At 35.1% G+C, this 23,146-nt stretch overlaps 1 protein-coding gene across 4 annotated transcripts in view; it reads right to left on the minus strand.

Moving 5' to 3' along the window:
* The window catches only part of LOC105081940 (CD302 antigen), a 103,634-nt gene that overhangs the window by 40,934 nt on the left and 39,554 nt on the right, over positions 1-23,146 (minus strand). For all 4 annotated transcript variants that reach the window (XR_006720526.2, XM_010971363.3, XM_074363764.1 and 1 more), the window contains exons 16-29: positions 22,773-22,887; positions 20,796-20,831; positions 20,233-20,408; positions 19,361-19,425; positions 18,998-19,077; positions 18,267-18,406; positions 16,338-16,443; positions 15,943-16,103; positions 10,183-10,312; positions 8,827-9,053; positions 5,238-5,403; positions 3,651-3,818; positions 2,319-2,435; positions 227-421 (exon numbers count right to left, since the gene is read on the minus strand). Coding sequence is in view for 3 of the 4 variants with exons in the window: in XM_010971363.3 (XP_010969665.2) it covers positions 227-421; positions 2,319-2,435; positions 3,651-3,818; positions 5,238-5,403; positions 8,827-9,053; positions 10,183-10,312; positions 15,943-16,103; positions 16,338-16,443; positions 18,267-18,406; positions 18,998-19,077; positions 19,361-19,425; positions 20,233-20,408; positions 20,796-20,831; positions 22,773-22,887 (1,882 nt within the window). In the remaining variant the exon portion in view is untranslated. The remainder of the gene's footprint in view (positions 1-226; positions 422-2,318; positions 2,436-3,650; positions 3,819-5,237; positions 5,404-8,826; positions 9,054-10,182; positions 10,313-15,942; positions 16,104-16,337; positions 16,444-18,266; positions 18,407-18,997; positions 19,078-19,360; positions 19,426-20,232; positions 20,409-20,795; positions 20,832-22,772; positions 22,888-23,146) is intronic.

Consider the following 23,146-nt stretch of genomic DNA (forward strand, 5'->3'; position numbering starts at 1 on the left):
AAAGAATTTAATGCTGTCTCCCCAGTTACATTTTACTCCCTGAGATCAAGACCATGACACCAGAGACTGTGTCTTTTCCTTCCTTGGTAACGCCTGTAGCACCTCTCAAAGGACTGAATACAGAGGAGCCACTCAAAAAATACAATTGCTGGTTCCCACTAGTGGAGTGAATAATGGTTTTATATTCTCCTTCCCTGGAGTGGGAACTCTACGTTAGCATACTTACCCACTTCAATTTTGCAAGCAAGAATGCTGTGCTGGTGAAAGTAAAGCACGTCTTCAACAACATTAAAGGTGTGAATATCCCAGAAGCCATCTGTATTCAAGCCAGCAAAAAATTTTCCATTTTTTATAGCTGGTCTTCCTGATCTCCAGTGTGTATATGACAGCATGGTCTTATCAGACCACATAAGAGAATTATCTAGAGAAGAAACATTTTTTTTTCTATGCTTCGAGATTAAATCAAGACTTGAATTTTGGTTATGAGGTTAATATTTCAAACTCAACTAATTTCTTTCTTCTTTCCCCACCTTCTAAAAGGTTGTATGATTATATGTATCCTTCTAAAATATTTTCTAATTATAACAGTAAATCATGCTTATTTTTAATACAGAAAGTGCAAACTATAAATATAAAAATTGAAATTTACTTGTAATTCCACCATCTTGCAACAAGTTTATATTTTGCTACTTTTTTATTCAATATTCCTTTCTCCTACATATATGTTTAACTGCAATGGAAATGAATATAACTATTTTATTTAAGTAATTAACATATCATAATACTAGTGATAGAAATCTCTTCTCTGGACCTAAACCATGGACAATTTATGTCATTTGTTTTTTGACAAGGGTGCCAAGACAATTCAATGGGGAAAGAATAGTTCCTGGGACAATAGGATATCTACATGCAAAAAAAAAAAAAAAAGAAAAAAGAAGTTGGACCCTCTCCTTTCACCATACAAAAAATCCTCAAAATTGATCATAGAGCTACATGTAAGACCTAAAACTGTAAAATCTTTAGAAGAAAACACAGGAGTATGTCTTCATGACCCTAGGATAGGGCAAAGCCTTCTTAGATATCCATGTGATAAAACAAAAAATAAACTTCATTAAAATTAAAAGGTTTTGTTTCACAAAGTATGCTACCAAGAAGGTGATGGGAGAAAATATTTGCAAATCCTTTCTTTGACAAAGCACTTATACCCAGATCTGAAAGTGCTTTTTAGAATACAGTGTACATTTTCAGTTGTTTCCGATAATATAACTAACAAGGTACATCAGTGGGTATAACTGCAATCTCTATTTCCTGGGTCTGATCTCTGCTGCTCCATAGGGGACCACTGTTTCCCCAGTCACTTTTACATAAATCTGAGAACCCTTTTTTCCATTCCTAAATTTAAGAATATTCAAGTGTCACTGGAGAAATTACTTGGGCACCTCTGAGTCCTACCATAATGAACTCATCTTCAGCTGAGAACCCAAGTCTTACCCAGGGCTTGACAGCTTAATTTTCATTAACTCATCTGCAAGCCATAAACATTTAAGAAAAACCTGAGTAGTTATAAGAAAGAGAGAGGTTAGAGAGCTAAGAGAAGGCTATTTTTAAAATGGTCAGATTTGAGTAATTTATCTTCTCTGCCTACCCTGCCTTTAGCTACCACTGTCCTGTGCCCTGTATTAAGCCCCTTTTTTTTGGATAAATGTATACTTTTGACATTTTATGCACATAGAGTGATTTTTTCCCTAATGCTGAAACTATGAATTTCAGGACATCTCTAATTTCTAAACTGGTCTTATTTCCCCTATTATTAGAGTCTGTTTTTAAAAATTTCATAGCAATTATATCTTGGATTTATGGTATTTACAGTTCCAAACACTTTATCCCAGTGGCCGACTATATGTCTCATTTTTCTAAGTGTACCCCGAGCCAATGGCATAAATCCAAAGATGCAACATTAGTAGAAGTGTATTTCTGTTCTTACTCATCCCACATCCATAGAGATTTAAAGTAAGTACTGGAGATTTATGTGGGAGTGTGGTCATTTTTAGTTAGTTTTGAATTGCTAAAAGGGAGAGTGGAGAAAGGAAATTATTTTCCACCATTTAACTCTAAGTTTGGTGGTGAAGGCATTTTAATGGCAGAGCAGAGACACAAAAACTATCTTGATATTTATATAAGTTATGCTAATAATAATTGTAATTTTATATATTGATAAACATGTACTCTGAAGAACTATTCTTTAATAGCTTGATAAACAAGTAGTTTATAATGAACTATGAACATAAATAGCGAAAATTAGCAAATTTACAACTTACTTTCATAAATTATACCTAACATGACCCAGGAAGCCATATAATTGTAGTGTAGCAGTTGCTCAAGAACAAAGTTATTCTCTTTTTCATCTCGAATACTCAGAATCCGTGATTTTGGATCTATTAAATAAAAAATAGACAGTAATTGAAATAACTACTTATTTGGAACACTTTGATATATTTAATAATTTTTATTTCCCAGTTTAATATACTCCAAAACTAAAACAATAGTAGAAAGAAAGAATGTAAATTGAAACTATCTTGTTGTACTAAAATAACTAGGTTAAGACATTTTGACGTTGAATTTGGTCTTAAAGAGCACTAGGAAACTAGTAGCAGAGTAAAGAATTTGAAACATTGAGTTACTTTACTCTTTCTCACTTAAAGCTTATTTTGAGGTGGTACAAATCCAACTATATTAATGATACACTGTCAAAGACTATAATAAATAAAACCTCTTGGATGGGCTGTAAGACACATCTTCCTTTTCCTTAAAGTTTTCCTTAAACTGTTATATCAGAGTTTAAAAAGTTTAATAAGTGGGTTCCTCAGGAAATTAACAGGGGTTCCTCAGAAAATGGCTACATGGAAAAAAACCTTACCAACATTGGTTAAACAAAATTAAGCTAGTCCATTCATGCCAGTATTTCTTAAAGCATATACTAATGTACATTTGATAATCTTTAACATGTGAAGTGAAGATGTGTGGTGTTTCTCAACTTTGTTATTTTACCAAGGATCTTTTTTGGGGCACAGCACATCTCTTAAAACTAGTGTTCTACAGAGCACACATTGGGGAATGATGGTTTGATATTTTTCTTAGGAAATTCCTACAAAGTTGATAGGTCCACTGTTCAGAAGTCACAAATCCTCAGTGGATCTCACAGGAAGTATCTGGAGAGTCTTGAGAGCTGAAAGCATGTAACATGTATTTCTTTTAAGCACAGCTGCTTCTTTGTGGCTTACTTGGTTTCAACCACTCAAACTGACCTATTTTCACTTTGCCCGCAGCCTAACTTAGTTGAACATCCAGCTCTCTGCTCCCCAGTGTAATTTTTTTTTTTTCCTTTTTGAAGTGGAACCCATTATGTTTATAAAGTGTAAAGACAGGCTAGATCTCTAATGGGTGGGCAAAAAAAAAGAGATAATTCCTATACTTTCCATTTTAACTAAACACAAATTTCAATACTTTGTCATCGGTAATGTAGAAATTAGGAGGTGAACATCTTTGAGATCTAGTTACTAGTGCTAATTAGAAATATTTATAATATACTCAGGTGAGATTTGTTTTTGAATGCGCATATGCAATGCATAACAGTCATGTAACATACTTACTCAACGTCTGACATTTAGAATGAACTTCATCTGGTGCTGTTACTATATATCTACTCTTTGTTATCATGAAATTGTAGCAGGAGTTCTGAAATGGTATCCAGGGAGTATTAAGAACAGGAGATGGACACTGAATACTGTCAAATGGTTTGACCTCTTTTTCAGTCTCATCTAGAAGAGAATTAATGGTAAGAATTCTAATTTCAGATATAAATGTTAAATCCTGTTCATCACAGTTAGACTTGATTTGTAGGAAATAGTCAGGAAGCCAAGAAATAATAGCCTGGTGATACTTGTCCTGTTTATGCTCAAATAAAACACCACCTCTTAACTAGCTTTCTGTAGGAAGGAAATTATTTAGTATTTTCTTTCCCCTGATGAGGAATGAGAGGAAGAACGTAAAAAATGAGGTGTTATTAGGTTAAGTGCAGTTTATCTCCCTGCATCGCCAACATTCAAATACAAGGGGCCACTTCAGAGAAACTACGCTAACATAATGACAGGCACCTAAGCACAACTGTGAGAATTCACCTTCAAGTTTCTGGTTACTGATATCTTCTCTAACTTTAAAGGAACATTTTATGAAATAATTGATGTTCTAAATAAGTTATTGCTTTAACCAAAGCAGACAGAAATAATTTAAAATCTGACATCTAGAAAATCTGAATTTGTTTTTTTTCCCTATTTTATGAAAAGGCCATATATTCAAAAAAGATGCAAATAGAGATATTCTTCACTCAAAGCCAATCAGACTGATTCCGTATGTGGTAAAGGCCTTTCAGTATTTCTCCCAGCTAACAACACCCTTTGTCTCTGAAGCAGTCTTCTTTCTAACCACAAACCTACCGATGTGAGCCCCTGGAAGTAGCTGTGAAACCACTTTCCTCTGACTAGGCTAGAGATTGCATACTTGACTCAAGCTGACTCCATCAGATTCTCTCTACAAATCTGGAAAGTGTAACTCAAAGACGGTCAACTCACCTCCAGATATGGCTATAATTGAAAGTCACCATGTTTTGCCTCGTGCAGAGAGAAGCAGAAAGTGTGTAAAGGGAAGAGTGCAGCTCCACAGGGAAACGGAGAGGAGAGGTAGAGGACGCTATCTCTGGCCTGATTTCCTCTCCTCAGGGGGCTCAGCTCTGTCCCCATTTTTGAGGATCTAAATTTCCCCTTTAGCTTAAGCTAGCCTGAGCTAATTACCATTACTTGCAACCAAATGAACCTTAACAATGACTCATAATAGAAATGTTAGTTGTTGATGATAAGAATTATAGAAGAATTCCCACAAATGTAAGTTTTCCATAAGAATATAAACACAAAATGTATGCAAAATGAGCCAAAGGTCAATTATTATCATCAGTTGACAAAAATAGATAAAATATGTTTAAATTAACAAATGAATGACAAAATACTTAATATATGATAATTCTCCTTGGATACAAATTTTTGCAACAAATTTTGTTGTAAAAAGGAAATGATTATCATTGCTTTGTAATTTTAAAACCAAATTTTACAAGACCATCTCTCCAAATTCCACTACTCATGAGACTGATAGCAATTTAAGAATTAAAATATTTGAAATTAGCGTACTTCCTGAATAATAGCAAATAGCGCCTGGCTGATCATCATCACAATCAGATGTTTTCCAGAATCCATCAGTGTCCAATACTACACAGTCTTCAAGTTGCTCATTATTTTCAGCCCAGCGATTAAACTGAAGACGTTTCCCATCTGACCAACCAAAGTTGAGTTCATCCTGTAAGGAGCAGAAATACATTTTAAGTGGTAATACTTCATGTTATTCTTATTGTATGATTTTGACCCTAAAGACTTTTAATTTTATCTTATATTTAACACACATTTACATAGCTCTTACTAGGTGTCAGGCACTGTTTTAAGTACTCTGCAAATATTAACTTACATAATCCTCATAACAACCATCTGAGATAGGTACTATTATTACATGCATTCTATCGATGAGGAAACTGAAGCCATATAACATGCACAAAGTCATACAGCCTGTAAACCACAGTGCTGGGATTCTAATCCAAGCCCTCAGGTCCTGGAGTCCATGCCTGAACCATTATGCTTTGCTGCCTCACACGTAACTGGAACCCTTGGTGGTTGCAAATCAGCAAGCTAAAATGAAGTGAGGACCCTGTAAGCACTGACTAAGTGAGAGACAACATGTAGTAGTGGAAAGAACATGGGCTTTGGAGCGAAGCATATCTAGTTTTGAATTCTGGCTCAGTCACTTATCAGCTTTTAATTGTGCTATTACTTCGCCAAGTTTCCACCCCCCTCATCTGTTAAATGGAAGTGACACTTTACCTCACAGGGCTGGAACTTTCGGGGCAAGGTGTACACACAGAACCCAGTGGCTAGGTGGCACCCAGGAAGAGCTACCTAGATGTCAGCTCCCTTCCTCTTAAACTCTCAGGCCCCATGGATCTTACACCACTCTTTTCACTCTTGTCTTTGAAGAGAAGCTTCCTCATTCACTATATTCTGTTGTGTGCTAGAGGTCTATGAACATTTATCTTTACATCCTGACAAGGGCCTGACCACCCACCTGTTAGAGAGAGGCTTTACAGAGAAGGCACAGAAGTACAGGGAATGCACTGCAAAGTCCAGGCCTGTCTCAGTGTCCCTGTGGTGCTGCCACAGTACCAGACCTTACACGCTGACCCACTGAGCTAAGCTTTCCTGAGGCCCAAGGCAATTTCACATCACTGGGTTGTGTGTGGTTTTTTGGTTTTTTTTTTTAGAATACTGGGCAAAGGCTACAGACAGTCTCTTAGTGAACCAAAAATAGCAAACGTGGCCAAACCTCAACACCACCAACTGTTTATTTCTGTACTGTTCTCCACCAGAGTTCCAGTCGTAACCTTGTGGCCTCTAAGCCAAGAGGCCTCAGGCATGGCCCTCGGGCCTGGGACATTGCATGTACATAGTATGACCCTGGGTTCCTTCCCTTTTGCTGCTCTCCCAACTAACCCAGGGCCCTGGGCCTTTGGAACCTCTATTCCTTCTAGACAAGTTAGCCCACTCTCTCCATCTCTTTACTGAATACTATATCTCTTTATTCTTTTTTTATTTTATTGAAGTACAGTCAGTTACAATGTGTCAATTTCTGGTGTACAGCACAATGTCCCAGTCATGCATATATGTACATGTAGTCATTTTCATATTCTTTTTCATTAAAGGTTATTACAAGATATTGAATATAGTTCCCTGTGTATATCTCTTTATTAAGACTGTAACTATCTCTCTACTAAATCCTAGACCTTGATTGACGTTAATTAAAATCTGTCTTTTCCAACAGAGTAAGTTCCTTTCAGCACCCACAAGGGAAAGCTATTTGTTTTTCTAGTCTCAGATACCACAGGGCCATGAAAATGAGGTAGTGGGTATTTTTATTTCCTGCAGTCATTTCCTTTCAGGTTTATGCCCTTCTTATCACCACAGATTCCTACTAGAGTCCTTGCTTCTCTCTGACATTCAGTGAGGACTTGGCCCCCTTGCTCCTCCTTGACATTCACTAAGGAGATGCCCCATGTCTTGCTCTGTCCTCTTGGTCTTATTAACACTGACTTTAGGGACGTCTGTGTTCACGTGGATGACTCGCCCCATTCCCAAGACTTCTTGACTTCCTCTTCTTCTACATACTTTCACTTCTGTGTACTTGAGTGACCCACCACCCCAGCCGCACTCTGAACTTTCTATAACCCAGAACTGCTGCAACACAGACGCTGTACACATGCCTCAGTCCAGGCCAACGTCACCTCCTGCGTGAGTGTCTATAAGAAACTAACTGGTCTTCTATATCTAGACTGCTCACTTCCTTCCCCAACTTCTGCCCAGCACAATTTTTCTCAAGTCAAAATCTAATACTGTTACTACCATGTTTAATATCTTTCCCATTGCTTTCAATGTAAAGTTTTATTTATTTATATCCTGTCATGTGCCAAAGATTTAAGGCAGCTTATGAAGATACATAAAAAAGAGCTACACAGAATATGTTAAAGAGCAAAAGGACTAAACTGTCTTCAGCCACATTTTGTCCCTGCAGCCCTAAAACCATCTTGGTATACCAAGGGTTATCCTCAGCTCTGCATAACTTAGGTTTGCTTCAGAATGCAGTGGACTCGTCTCTCCTACTCTGGCGATTACCTTCTCTCTGAGAGTGGATTGGGAATACTGGTCTAGGTGACATTTATCTAACTAGGAATTCACCAGTCATGCACTGCACAGATGCAGGGGACAAAGTTCACATCATAAACTTTGTAAATGGCACCTCTATCAGTGTGCAGTGTATGCAGGTTTATACACCAGCCCTATATTGTACCCCTCAAAACATCTCAGGGGGCAGAGCATCAAATAATTACAGAGAAGGCTCAGAAAAGAGGCAAAAAATGGCCTACAATGCTGGGAAGAATACTACAGTTTTATTTTTAATAATAATAATATTTTAATAATATTTTAATTTAAATCTTTAATAATAAAGATTCACTATTAATTATAGCCAAAAGCTTTCATAGCATAGACATTCCTGTTTGTGCTACATACATACGTAATTTACAATGTTGGGAACTAATAGGAGACCAGCATTCTTTGCTGGGCTATGAGATGAATGAGAAGTACCCAAGACCTCTATCCAGGATCAGGGTTTGAGATGTGGTGAAACACTATGCTAATCCCTTTGTAGAGCAGCTTAATTTCACTCTGCTGATTCTGAAAGGGATAAAAAGCCCTTTAACAATATCCACAGGGCTTCCAGTCACACAGCCCCATCTGATTTTTTAATTCTTCCCTTCCTCTCTTCTTTTCATCAGCTGAGGAGACTCGGCAGCTCCTGATGAAAGCTCAGTCTCTGACTGGAGTAAATAAAATGAAGGGCTCAGCTATGTGTGCCCACTAGAACCTTCTCTTAATCTGAACAATAAAGCATCAGATCTTTCAACAGTAGAAAGATGGATGCCCCCCCCCAAAATTAAATAACTCACGAAATTTATTCACTGGGGTAAGATTTTAGGATTTCTGGTCTAAAATTTTAGACAGATTTTAATTAACACCAATCAAGGTTTCTTTTAGTCTGACATGAGGGATGCCGTGTGCAATAAAAAAAAAAATGTCACATTCCATCACCCAATCCTGGCAGCTGGGACTGAAAACTTACGTCATGACTGGACAGTCCAATCCATAAAGAAGAGTTCTGAAGCACCGCCTGCACGGTCAGGAACGCCTGCTGGTAAGGGTCCGTGATGCTCACCAGGTGCATGTTTTCCTTCTGACACTCCCTTAGAGCATCGGACCAAGTCAGAGTCTTCAGGATGATTTTGTACAAATTATTTTGATACTTTATAGTTTCTGAAGTATTCTGCAAGGTCTGTCTGCCTTCAATTTCTGTGGATTAAAAAGAAACAAACACAAAAACCACCCACTTGGCAAGTCATGGGACATTTTTTTGAATTTCTCCTCCCAGTAACATCCTTTAGATATTATTTATCTATTCATTTCTTTTAGACTTTGGGTGGAAGAACTAACTGTGCTTGTCGTATACCTTGGGTAGAATGTGTGAGCCACAAATTTGTTTTCTAAAATTAAAACAAAATTCTGTTTTAGTTGCACTGATTTAGGAAGAAGAAAGGCTATATATAAAAGTAGCTTGCAATAAGATTGCCACTTCAGACTGGTGTCAAATATCTCCTTTGTTTGAACTGCTTCAACAAGAGGTGTTAGGTGTTCCCTTACAAGTTTTCACCTGGGAGAGCTCCCATGAAAAAATGTACAAAACCACCCATAAGAGGGTATATTTCAATTACTGCTTTACAGTACTTCTCAATAAGACAGTTACTAAAAAGTATGAGACAAATGAGCAAAAATTAATTGAGCAAAAATTTCTTCAGAAGCACCTGTATTATTGAGGTTCTCATGACATGACAAAGGTTTTTTTTAAATCATTTGTTAAAAACTTACTGTGATCAATGAAAACAACTTAATACCTCTTAAAAATATCTTTTTGAAAATATAGATGATTTTTATTTTTAAGTGCACATTTTACTTTTTCTGGGATTATAGGAAGGCATAGACAGTGATCCATTTATAAAGCTTCATATTCTTTTTTTTAGTGCTAAAATTAACCATGAATGGTTATACTGAACTCAGTCAAAACCATTGTTTTTCTCCTCCTTTCCTCATGATAGAAAGTAAAATCTGAAAAATGCCAGAAGAGAAGGGAGAACAAAATGCAACCATAACTTAACTATCATTAGACAACTCCTATTAACAAATTCCATTAGATGCTTAATTTTGACATTTAATTAAGTATGGCAATGATCTTGAAAAAAAAATCACATTCCATTTGAGCTAATCTGACCCACTGAGCCAATGTGGATTTGCCATGCTGAAATTTTAAGGAAGCTATATGATTATAAATTAATATTAATTCATTTATAAGATTTTTTTTTGTGAAAAAGTACTGTACATACCTAACAGCATAAAGTACCATAGTTATCTAAATAATAATCTATACCTGAATATTTCTGACAGAGAGACACAGTATGGTGCTCACTGCAGGAAGTAAAATTCCATGTCCCTGTAAAAGGTGACCTTTGGAGGTTGAGCATGACAGCACAGTGGTAGGATGACTCTTCATCAAAAATCTAAAAAAGGCAAATATGTACAAGCAATCATGAAACCAACAGTCTGAAGATCCCAGCAAGAAAACTTTATATTCCAAATTGGGGTTTTCCTCCTATAAAAAATAAATCCATTAAGGACCTGACCATGAAATTACTAAGAAAATCCCGTTAAACTTTTAAAACATGGGAAAAGGGCAATTAACCTTAGAAATTATAAAAGCAAATAGTGGCAATATTGATAAATATATCTTCAAAATAGGTAAAGAAAAACTGTTAGAAATAAGATGAAAATACAATTACAGTAAAATTTAGCACTCTGCTCTCATTCTTGACATTGCAAGTAAGCAACAAAGTAATGACTATCAGTTCAACTTATTAGATGTTTATAAACTTTATAATGACAAATGATGTACCACATAATAGAGAACTTACCTTAAAGTTTTGATCCTATACTAGACACTATAAAAACATCCATAAAGAAAAGTGTCTACCTAGATTTCATTCTCTGACCACAAATCAATAATACTAGACATGAAAATTTATCCAAAGTATATTGTCCCTATAATCTTCTCTATGTTTGAACATATCATACTTAGAAAAACAAGAAAAATTAGCTTATCCCAGGAGCTATAGATTTTTTAAAAATCACATACTCACATACTATTCAATAAACATTAAACTAAAAATGAAATAATTACAGGAAGGAATAATATGAGAAATATTACAAGAGATATGAGTAAAATTTTATGTGAAGGCAAACATGTATTATTAAATGCATTCTGATTTTTAAAGGAAAGATGAACTAAGAATTCAATATGAGATTAGAAAATCAGGAAAATATAACTCCAGGAAAAACAGGATAGAAAAGCAGTAAGAGCAGAGGGTGGACAAGAGGGAGGAGAAACACAGTAACATACACTAGTTTTTGTAAAAATCTATATAAGCAAAAAATTAAGAATAGAACTACCATATGAACCAGCTAAATATCTAATTTTTATTGATTTCTAATTTAATTATTTTGTGACCAAGAAAATATACTCCATAGGATTTCAAGTTTGGAAATTCATTGAGATGTTTTTATGGCTCAGTTTGTTTTACTTGGTGAGTGTACTGTACACCTTGGAAAGAAAGCCTGTTCTGCTTTTACTGGACGTGGTTTTCTATAAATGACAATTAGGTCAAAGTGGTTAATAGTTTTGTGAATATTGTATATTCCCATCTATTAAGGTCAGAAAGTACACTCTGTATGATTTCAATTTTTAAAAAATTTTGAAGTTTGTTTTTTGATTCAGTATGTGGTTTATCTTGGTGAATGTTCCATGTGCATTTGAAAAGAATGGATATTCTGCTGTTCAGTGGAGCATTCTATAAACGTCAATTAAATTCTTTTGGCTGGAAAAAAATCTACATTAGAAAAAGTAAAAACAATCAAAATAAGATATAGTGATTTTAAAAGACTAATAGCATACACAATTGAAAATCTAAATAAAATAGACAATGTTCTTGAAAAATACAAATTTGCATAATTATTATAAGAAGAACTAAAAACACCAAAACGTACCAGTAACTTTGGAGGAAATTGAAAATTAATAATACTAAAACCTCATTTTAAAAAACTATGTGTCAGGGACTGTGCTAAAAGCTTTAAGTGAATTATCCTATGTAACACTCACACTGCATTGTAGGTATAACAGTATCAGAACTTACAGATGAAACATCGAGGCTTAAGAAAAGTTAAGAGAACTTCCAAAGGCATACTGAATGGCTGAATGGAATTCAAACCCAGCAGTCTGACTCTAGAGTTTAGCCCTCAACTACTGCACCAAATCTGTTTATTACTAAAGAATGATCTCTGAAAAGGGTTCTAATATCACATAGTTTTGTACATAGCTCCTTCAAACTTTCAAGGAAAGATAATTTCCCAGGCTGAGTCATAATTTCAAAACACAAAGGCAGAAAACTCCTCAGTTCATCTTATAAAGCTGACATGATCAGAAAAAAAAATCTGACAATATGGCATAAAAAATTAACTATGAACAGAGATGAAAACATTTCCAAATAAAATTCTAACAGATCTAATTCAGTAGAATAATAAAATAACAATCCACTCTGAGCAACTAGATTTTATGACAAGAAGATAAAAATGGTTTAATATAACATCCATTAATGTATGATGCCACATATCAATAGGCCTAATGAAGAAACATGACAGTTTCAATAGATGTTGAAAACAAGTTTTGGAAAATCCACCTCTTATTCCTGAATAAAAATTCTAAATAAGCTAGTTACAGAATGGTATATCTTAAACAAAAAGCCCAGATCAAATATAATAATGAAAGACTGCAGGCAGTCCTGTTAAAGTCTAGATCAAGTCTAAGATGTTGTTTATTACTCTTGGTATTTACCATGGTTCTGAAAGTCTTATCGTATCCAATGAGGCATTAACTGTTATTTGCAAATTATGATTATCTAATCAGAAAACCCAAGAAACTCTAGTGAAAAACTCTGAGAAGTAATAAGAGCTTTTAGTAAGGTGGATGTCTGTGGAATAAATATATAAAAATCCCCGAATAATATGTTTCCTACATATCAGTAAGAAAATCAAGAAAAAGCTGCGATTCTCAATGGCAATAAGAAAAAAACTATTAAAACTTCACTTACAGATGAAAAATCGAGGCTTAAGAAAAGTTAAGTGAACTTCCAAAGGCATACTAAATGGCTGAATGGAATTCAAACCCAGACCATCTGACTCTAGAGTTTAGGGATCTAAAGGAAGACTTGAATAAATAGATATACAATATTCTTGAATTGGAAGATAAATAAAAAGATGTCAGTTCTCCCCCAAATGTTGTCAAATTTTCACCACAAGTTTTCTATTTAATTGTTTAGGTTGGAAATTCACTAAATAATTCTAGTTTGCCTTGAAGAATGGAAAAAAGTAGCAAAAAAAAAATTTGTTAAAAGGCATACAAGTAAAGGATAATTAATCCAATTATTTCTTTTGAAATATGACAACGTTACAGTATTTAGATCAGTGTAGTAGTTATACAAGAGTATAACACACACACACATTTTGTGTATGATAAAGGTGGCACTCTATATTGCTTTTAACAAATAGAAGTATATGCAACGAATAATGCTAGACAATTGGCCAAGATTAGGGAAAAGGATTAAGTATCCATTGACAACATATACCAGATACCATGGATGTATCATGTTGTCAGAAAAAAAAAACCAGGAAAGCTATAAAACAAAATGAAGGAAATAAAGGCATATATTTAAATAACATTTACGTGAGGGATTCTGTAGCCTAAAAGCAACAGAGGAAAAAAAAGGAAATAAACAGACTTGAACATATGCAAAAAAAATAAAACTTCGCCTCTCTAATATTTTTGGCATTCAGATCTAAAGAAAGAAAGCCTACAGAAATATTTGCAATAAATGGAAGACACTCAAGTTCAGCACATTTAATATTTACATAGTCATAAAATCAGTAAGAAATACATGAAGGCTTTAATGGATAAATCGTTAAAGAATAAACACCTGATGAAATTCAAACTATTACTGAATTTACAGAAGTCTGTTTTCATTAGAAATCAGAACAATATAAATGAAAATACGAAATCATTTAAACTGCTGAATTAGTGATAATTTTTAGAAGGCAATGCACCGAGAACACTATAGCAGAGAAGCTGAGAAGGTCTGCAGACTCTCGGACTTGGATTTAAATCTGACTCTGCACACGTAGGCTGCGTGATCTCTGCCAAGGTACATGACTCTGTTTGTCTCCGCATTAAGACAAGAGAGGAGTCACAGACTGTCTCACATCTATTGCTCGGGTTAAATGAAATGATGCATGTGATGCATTAGCAGAGTGCCTGACACATATTAGCTGCTCAATAAATGTCAGAAATTATCAATATACTGGTATGAATAGAAGAGTAATCACAACATATTGCTGACAAAAAGATAAACTCATAAAACTTTCTGGGAAGCAATTTGGTAACTGGAGTTTAATAACTACTCATATCTTTTGATCTGGCTATATTACTTCCTAAATCTACCTTGAGGAGGTAACCTGAAATACAAACAAAGATTGTACACAAAGATGTTAATTGTAGCACTATTTAGGATTATGCAAAACTGGAAACAACCTCAATACCTAGCACTGTTTAGGTAAATGATGGCGCATCTACCAAGAAATGTTGTGCAACCATCAAAATGCTTATCAAGTACATCTTTTAATGACATAAGAAACTACTTATAATACAAAGTGAGAAAAGTAGACACAATAGTATACATACTATGATCTTATCTATATGAAGAAGACAACGTATAGAAAAGCCCTAAAAGAAAAATGCTGAAATACTCATTGTGGTTTCCTAGATCAGGATTCAAATATGGTTTGAGACTCATTTAGTAGGTCATGAAATCAGTTCAGTGGATCTTGACTCTTATTTGTGATAATGAAATAGAACAGAATAGAATCTGATATGGAGAATAGGTTGTCTAGAGACTAGACCAGACTAGAACAGAATAGAAAGAAATATAAGCTCTAAGGGTAAGTACTGTTTCCTGAAACTTTTGTTTCAATTCAATATTATATTTACATCTATGTGCTGAATGGTGATTTAAATGTATTTCTTATTATGGGTCATAGTTAAAAGTTGAAAACCTACTAGCCTAAGTATAAGTGGGATAAGGGTTGATATTCTTAAAAATTTTATTTACTCTTCTATAATTTCTAAATTTTCTACAATAACCAAGCATTATTTTGACATTTACTTTGTTCATTATGATACATGTTTCAGATTTCCCTTTGTCACCGTCAACCTTGAGCAAAGTTACAATGCATCAGAAACATCAGTTGATTATTGTCTAGGATGTACTTTTGGAATTCAGCTTTACAGTTAATTTCTTAATCTTTGTCTTTTGTGCAAAACGGGGTTTGTATCCAGCAAATAGGGAAGACAGAAGCAGTGGGCAGCAATATCGAGGTATAGGATAACTATTGTTAATATAATGACTTCTTCCCTTCTATAGCTTCTTTATATCTAACTCTTAGGGAAAAGTGATCACTAATCACAAATTTTGTACTTTTTACCTCAGGAGACAGAGGCTGATACCTCCAAATTCTAAGATGATAAAGTAAAGCATTCCATATTAGCTTTTATCTGCAACTCATTACTTGATGGCTTTACATGGTTCTGAAATAAGTGCTATGGAATCTGATGCTACAATGAAACCCAGGGCATCTACATGAAGGCTGGGGAAGCTCCTGTAGTTGCTCTTCCTTTGACAGCTTTATTGATATAATTCATACATGGTATCACTTACTCATTTAAAAGATATATTCCATAGTTTTTAGTACATTCATAGAGTCGTGCAACCATCACCCCCAAACAATTTCAGAACATTTTCACCACCCCAAAAGAAACCCCACAGAAAAATTCTAGCCATCACCCCCAAGCCTTCCATCCTCCTTAGCCTCTGGCAACCACTGATCTACTTTCTATCTTTATAGATTTGCCTATTTGGATGTTTCATATAAACGGACTCATAGAATAGGCCCTTGCTCTTAATCATATAATGTGTGGAAGGCTCAGGTATTTCATAGAGCTACATAGTTTATTGATGAAAGAAAAACTTACACTTATTGGTATTCTTAGCCTTCGACCAATCAATAATGGGTGAAAGTTACTGTATGTCAGCTCTCTGTTATCCATCCACTTGTTTATCTTTTCATAGGCAGTCCAGCGCAAACCAATCCAAAAAGTGGCTTCCATATCCGGAAACAAGGATGTAATAAAATCTGTCAGAAAGAATTTTTTTTTAAAAAAGCATTTGACTTATTCAAATGAAAGATATACTAAAAATGCTCTTTTTACATACACTCTTGCTTATCTAACTACCAAGATAGCCTTTCACCTACTCTGTAAAAAAGTAACTTAATCAGATGATTTTTATATGTTAATTCCCCACAGCCTCCCAACATGAACTTGGCCACCAGATCAGAACAAAACATGTTTACAAACAATTCTGCTACCTTGTTCTCGCTGGCTCAACACTGAAGGAAGGGTGCCACCATAGGTGTGACAAATATCACTGGCTTCAGAAAAGGTGACAGACTTGGGTTTGACCTTTAGAAAACACTGCAAACAGAGAACACGTATGAAGCATAAGATTCCAAACCCAGGAAAGCTCACAAAGGAAGTAAATGCCTCATCTTTTAGAGGGCTGTTAATTTTCTGTTTGTGAGTACAGAAACTTACAAAGTAGTACTATAAGAATGCAGATCTACACTCTTGATGTGAACAACAGCAGAACAGTCTTTAAACTATTTTTAAAAAAATCTCCTGTTTTTTGAGTGCTTTCTTGTGCTAAACACTTTGTACACTATTATCTCATTTAATTCTCACAACAAATGGCAAAACTGAAGCAGAGGGACATTAAGTAACTTTACCCGTGAGTAAAATAGCCATAGAATGGTAATGGTCAGCATTTAGACTCTGCTCCATCTGATTTGAAATATGTACTCTTCACCACTACCTCCTTATATAAAAAACACATTTTTAAAGAAATCATCCCCTGTTTCTTGGCAGGAAATCTCTAATTCAAATGGGGTAAAGGGGGTTAAGAGGTACAAACTACCACTTATAAAATAAATAAGTAACAGGGATATAATGCACAGCACAGGGAAGATAGTCAATAATTTTATAATAATTTGTATGATGTGTAATCTATAGAAATATCAGATCACTGTGTTTTAAACCTAAAACTAATATAATACTTTCAGTCAACTATACTCTAATAAAAACAAACAAAACCCCCCAAACCCCACAAATTTACATCAACTATGTAAATTAATCTAGACTTAATAACTTAGGGGGAAAAAAGATTATCTTAACTTTAAAAAGTCAAAATGTATCTCTAATGTTTTGACTTTATTATACTTCCAGCTGTCAGACACATCTCTCTCTCTTTTCCTTCCTTCCTCCTTTCCTTCCTTCCTTCCTTCCTTCCTTCCTTCCTTCCTTCCTTCCTTCCTCCCTCCTTCCCTCTCTTTCTCTCTTTCTTTCTTTCTTTTGATATTATGATCATGTTAGTGTGGAACAGTATGTCCCAAATTGCATTCCTTGAAACACTGTACAAAACTTTTTTTTTTTTTCCAAACTCCTTACAGACTGGGGTGGCCAAAGAGATATGTTACTGAGTGGCTTCTAGAAAAGACTCTAGAGAGAACACCCTGAACTTGAGCTTGGACGCCCTTAGTTAAGGATGACAGAGTAGAAAGACAAAAGCAGCCTCATTTTGGAGACTTCACAGAGCTTCCATACCAACCCCAGACTGCTTATCTTCAAACTTCTTTCATATGACAGAATAAATGTTTTAGCACACTGTAGCAATCTCTTTGTTCAGTAGTCAAATGCACTTCCTAAGAGATACATATACCAATATAAATTATGCATCTCAAGGAGGCAAATATAGAATGCAGAATTTCCCAAACCTATCTAATCATAAACCCCGCTTTGGAAGCAAGGTCAATGATTAGCATTTTGTTAGCATATGTGTATAGCCCCAAAAAGTATGGGAAACACAGGTCTAATTTCATTGGTAAATGCTGCTTAGATGTTTTCCTTAAGAGAAAAAATTTATCAGCCAGAAATTAAGTCAGTTTCCTACATGTCATAGAGATAGTCCTGGCTATTCAATGTCTTACTATTCATTGAAAGATCAACTTCAGCAATTTAAGTGTTAGTAGCAACAGAATAGGAACACAATACTCTGAAAGACCTGTAGGCATGACTAACTTGAGAGTTAACCTGGTTTCTGAAAATGTCTATAATCAGGTGGGATACTGAAATACACAGAGTCTATGGGACTGAAGTTATTTTGTGGGATACCACTCTGCCACAGCCATACAATCATCACGAAAGCAATAATCATTTGCACAATGTAGCAATTCTCTTTTTACCTTATTCTGAAAAGTAATCCAATCCCCAGAGCACTGTATTTTAGCTGCAGGATCTGGGCTATATTTCTCTAATGAAGATACATTATATTTTTCACAGATGAAGGGCAACTTGATACTACAGTCTGCTGGTTTATTTAAGTCTGAGAAACGAAAAGCAGGATTACTGTGGTGAGAATTTTCCATTCAGCACATTTGAAAAACAATCCAGTAGTAAAGAAAGTCTCTTTAAGTCAATCTTTCAAAATGGTAAAAATATACTCCTTTTCTTCCCCAGCCATTTTCGTCTTGGATTGTTATTCATATCAGTAGGTTGTAGCATACCAATATTACCTACAAAACCTCACATATTTGGTATAACAACCGCAGTTATTACCACAGTTCCTGGATGGAGGAAACAGAGTTGAAGAAGGCTAATGGCGGGGAAGGGGATCTAAACTACACCTTAGAACTGCTGCCTTGTCATCTTTGCAAATTTGTCTTTATCCTTCCCAGTTATGAATGTGGTAAGTTTATTTTTTAAGTAACTGCTTTAGGATAAAGGAAATCAAAATATTCACAGTGAAAAGCATCTTTATTTGCATTTGGAATTTGAGCTACTGCCATTAGCAATAAATCAGAATAAGATGAAGCTACCAAACATATAATCAAAAGGAAAACAAGATTAAGCTAGTAACTGAACTTGAAGTTCACATATTACATAATCAACATGAAGGATTTGTAATTAACCTTACCGCTAAACCAAGACTTGGCAGACATGTAAAAGCATTCCTCCCCAAGTGTTATAGGAAAATGACGCCATGGATGTCGTGAGCTGAAAGGAAATGAGAGATGTGACAGCTCATAATACAGTGACATGTTCCATTCTGGTTTTTACTGTAAGTAATTTTAATTCAAAATTTAATGTTATGCCATTATTTTACACTACTTTTTCCTTGATGCTCATATGCAAAAGGATTTGGTTTCTCTAGCTTAGGTATTTTATGAATTAATGTTCAAAATTAATTATAAATAATAATCTATTTAGTAAAAGGGGCCTTGAGACTACTTCTCTTAAATGATAATTTCACAAAGGCAGCATCAAGGATGTCACATACTATATAAAAGGATCTATTGGCTGCTCAGTAGTTCTCATCCACCACTTCTGCTCATCACCAGATATCTGGAAAAAAAAAACAACACAAAAACAAAACAAACAAACAAAAAAACCAACTAAACACCCATCCTTACAAGTGCTGGGTTTTCTAGGGAAGTTTTGATTTAAATACCCTGGCCCATCATAATCACAAATCATTAACATTTCCAGATGTTCCATCACTTTGGTCTCTAAAGTACACAAACCAGATCTTTTCACCAAAAAAGTACTTTGAAAACTCTTTGTATATTCCCAGGCCCTATTGTGCACACAGAAAATATGGTCACTGTAATTATGGGCATATATTAATTGGACATATAGCATCCTACTGCAAGTAATTATAAATTTTAAAATACATAAATTATTTTCCTCTGAAAAACTATTTTGCAAAGTTAGCTATTATTAGAAATAGAAACTCAAGCTAACTATAAAGTTAACTCTTAGTAAAAAATGTGACAAGGAATTAGAATAATTTATATTATCTATTGATGCTTATCTTATCAATTGACATTCATTTTTTGGGGGGGTTAGGTAATTAGGTTTATTTATTTTTTAATGGCTGTACTGGGAACTGACCCCAGGACCTTGTGTATGCTAGGCATGCACTCTACCACTGAGCTATAACCCCCACATCACCAACTGACATTTATAATTAATCTTGAATATTTTAAAACATTAAGCAATCCTATTTAACTTTTCTAACATGAAGTGACGAATTTAGATATTGTTAGGTACATTTTCCTTGAGAGGAACACTTAACTTTTATAGACTGTTGAAATTTTTTTTAATAGAATAAATATAAAAATAAAGAAAAATTAAATACTTTTAAATTACATTTGCTATTTTGTTTTTGATGGCTTTCAGTCCTGCAAAAGATGTTAAAGTAGCCAGAGAGCTGTGATTGCTAGCACAGTACAGGACGGCTTCTTCATAGTTTAAGTGGGGATCAGCAACAAACCAATATTCACTCCCTTCTATGACAACTGGAGGTCCATGAATTCCAGCACGCTCTGAAGAAGAAAAATAGCAGAGTTATGACTGCACAAACCAAACTGTGCCCTCTCAGCATGGACTCATGTTCAAAACTATTTGTAAATAGCCATCCACTTAGATTCCTGGCTCTCTTTGGCCAGGGCAGGCCTGGCCTAGAACAATCCAAGGATTCTTGAGCCAGTGAATGACTCCACTACCCTCATATACTCACAGAGAAGGATAAACCCAGCCTCATAGCCTCATCCCACACCAGCCAATCACCTTCCCTGCTTGGAGGTACTTCATCTCATGTGAAGACATGATAACAAGAAGCTGGGACTTAGGCCCGGGCTTAAATCATTAACTAAATACATCGTTGAAAAAGTAAAAGCGGCTTTGGATAAATTTCAGTTTTTTTAACTCACCTGGATTGTACCAGTCTGGTATTTTTGGAGTACGACCTGTGTAAGAAAGCAAGTGGCTTAAGTTTAGTATTCATTACAGATCATGGCCATAGTATAATTAAGTGCCTTCCATCTAATTCAAGAGGCCTTGCAATATTGCTGAGGCTTGTCCATTTCTGGCTGAACCATCTCCTTTCACGTTATGAATACTTCATTTTGAATTTTGTGGGGCCTATGCTAAAGTTCCTTTTGTGGCAATCAGAAAGGCAGATTTGTTACGTATTAATAAAGTATTACTAGCAGTTTCCTACTTTATATCATGGATGTCACAAAGGAAGACTAGATGGATAAAATGCAGCTAATAATTAGGAAGTACAAATAAGTAAATGAATGTATGGTATACATTACACAGAAGCATCAAGGACTATGCACCAAGATAGTCATCATTGTAGGATGAGGTTATTCAGGAATCATGTCTCCATCTAATGCAATTTGAATAAACCAGGTTGGTAGAGTTTACTGTCTCCCAAGATATCCTTGGGAAAAAGTGTACCATGATCCAGTACTGAAAATTTTGAGAAGCTGAGACACAAAACTGGGAGGGAAATAATAAAATGAACCCAGGATTCCTCGATGAAACAGGAAATATGTACTGTACAAAGAATTATCGACTCTGAAGTTGGGTGAGTCAGTGTCCTGATGCCCTCAGACCCTGCTGCTGTGGTACTTTGGATCAGTTGCTTGACTCCCTGAACCTCAACTTTCTATTCTATAGAAATGAAACTCTCCTACCTAACTCGCAAAGTCAGTGCAAGGATCACTTAAGATCACCCCTATGGGAGCACTTGGCACAGTGAGCTCTCAGGATGCCAGCTGCTTTCCTCTACCTTTCCACTCCAGTCGTAGGTCACACTGCTTTCAAGTCAAAGACATACTTTGGTGAATTTTAGAAATTTCAGGGTAAAATAGCTGTTCTTAACTTTGCTGCTGTATCAGGGCCTAGTGCGTGGGAGGACCCTCCTCAGAGGACTGCCCACCTATCCAGCATCTTTGCTTTCTCTCCAAGTCAGTCCTCTGTATTAGATAATTTGCATTAATAATACTGCAAGTCAGTTAAAAAACAGACATAGTTTCCTGTTTGTAATCTTGTCAACGACTTCTGTTCATTTGTGTATTGGGGGGAAGCTATTATCTAACCTTTAACATTCTTTAAATTAGTGAGAAAAGCAAAATGCATGTTTTTTTTACATGAAATACAAATATGTATGTATGTACAAGGTTTCAGTGATCTGTTTATACTCACTTAGAAATTTATTTTGGAACTTCCTGTGCATTTACCACTTATTAATTTAACATATACAATATCTACTTTAAAAAATTCGGGATTAAAATCGTCTTAGCATTTCCCCTAATATATCCTTGACATTTTCCACTAAAAAGCTAAGGAAATTAATATCTATTTATTCTCCTTTCCTTCTTTTTTGTCATCAAAGGCTCTTCCAGCAAGCTAACTGATTTCCTGAATTTGAATGAGATAAACTATTAGCAATTTTTGAGCTCACTGAAAATTGTTTCTAAATTTTACAGGGACTTGTCAAATTTTTATTTCTTGACTTTTGCTTCATTCTTCCCAAGCTTGTCTTCATTTTGTCCTTCATTTTCCAACAAAATAAAAATTAAAATGATTCCCTCTGCTTCATCTCTCCTTTCAACTGAAATAATCTTTCATTCCAAGATCTAATCTCCCTAAATTAGCCTTAAACGTTATCTTCTGTACAAATTCTTTCATGATAAAAGAGGAAGGTAGCATTTAATTTCAATAAGCCAGCCCTCTACTAGGAGTAGGAGTCAGCCAGGATGGAGCTTAATATCTTAACCACATTGCCAAAGGCTTTTTAAAATTATAATTATAGACTAAGATGTTCTTAGAGCTACTTTTGGCTCAGGATTTACAATGTTCACATGAGAAGATCGTGAAAATGAATAACTACTACTTACCTTTTGGAATCTGGCATATCCATTCAAGTTTTGTATCACAAGCAAAAGGCCTTAAATAAATAAATTCTCTGTCATCATAGAAATACCAGCTTCTTCGCCATGCCCTATGAACCGCCTAAAGGAGGAAGAGAATTGCAGAATATTTCCAAGATGATGCAGCCTTATAAAACTCTAAACTGTAAGCCCTATCTATGGTCTTTAACTCTACATTAGCTCTAGCACCTAACATACTTGCTTATGAGTAAACATATGAATGAATGAATGAATGAATGCAGTGTTTAAGCAGTCAGTAATAGCTATGCACTAGGCTTCAAAGGGGCAGATAAAAGAAATATATCATAGGGTTATGTTTGTGTCCAAAATGCAAATTACTG

This window comes from Camelus bactrianus, chromosome 5 (genome assembly GCF_048773025.1).
Source record: "Camelus bactrianus isolate YW-2024 breed Bactrian camel chromosome 5, ASM4877302v1, whole genome shotgun sequence".
Taxonomy (NCBI): domain Eukaryota; kingdom Metazoa; phylum Chordata; class Mammalia; order Artiodactyla; family Camelidae; genus Camelus; species Camelus bactrianus.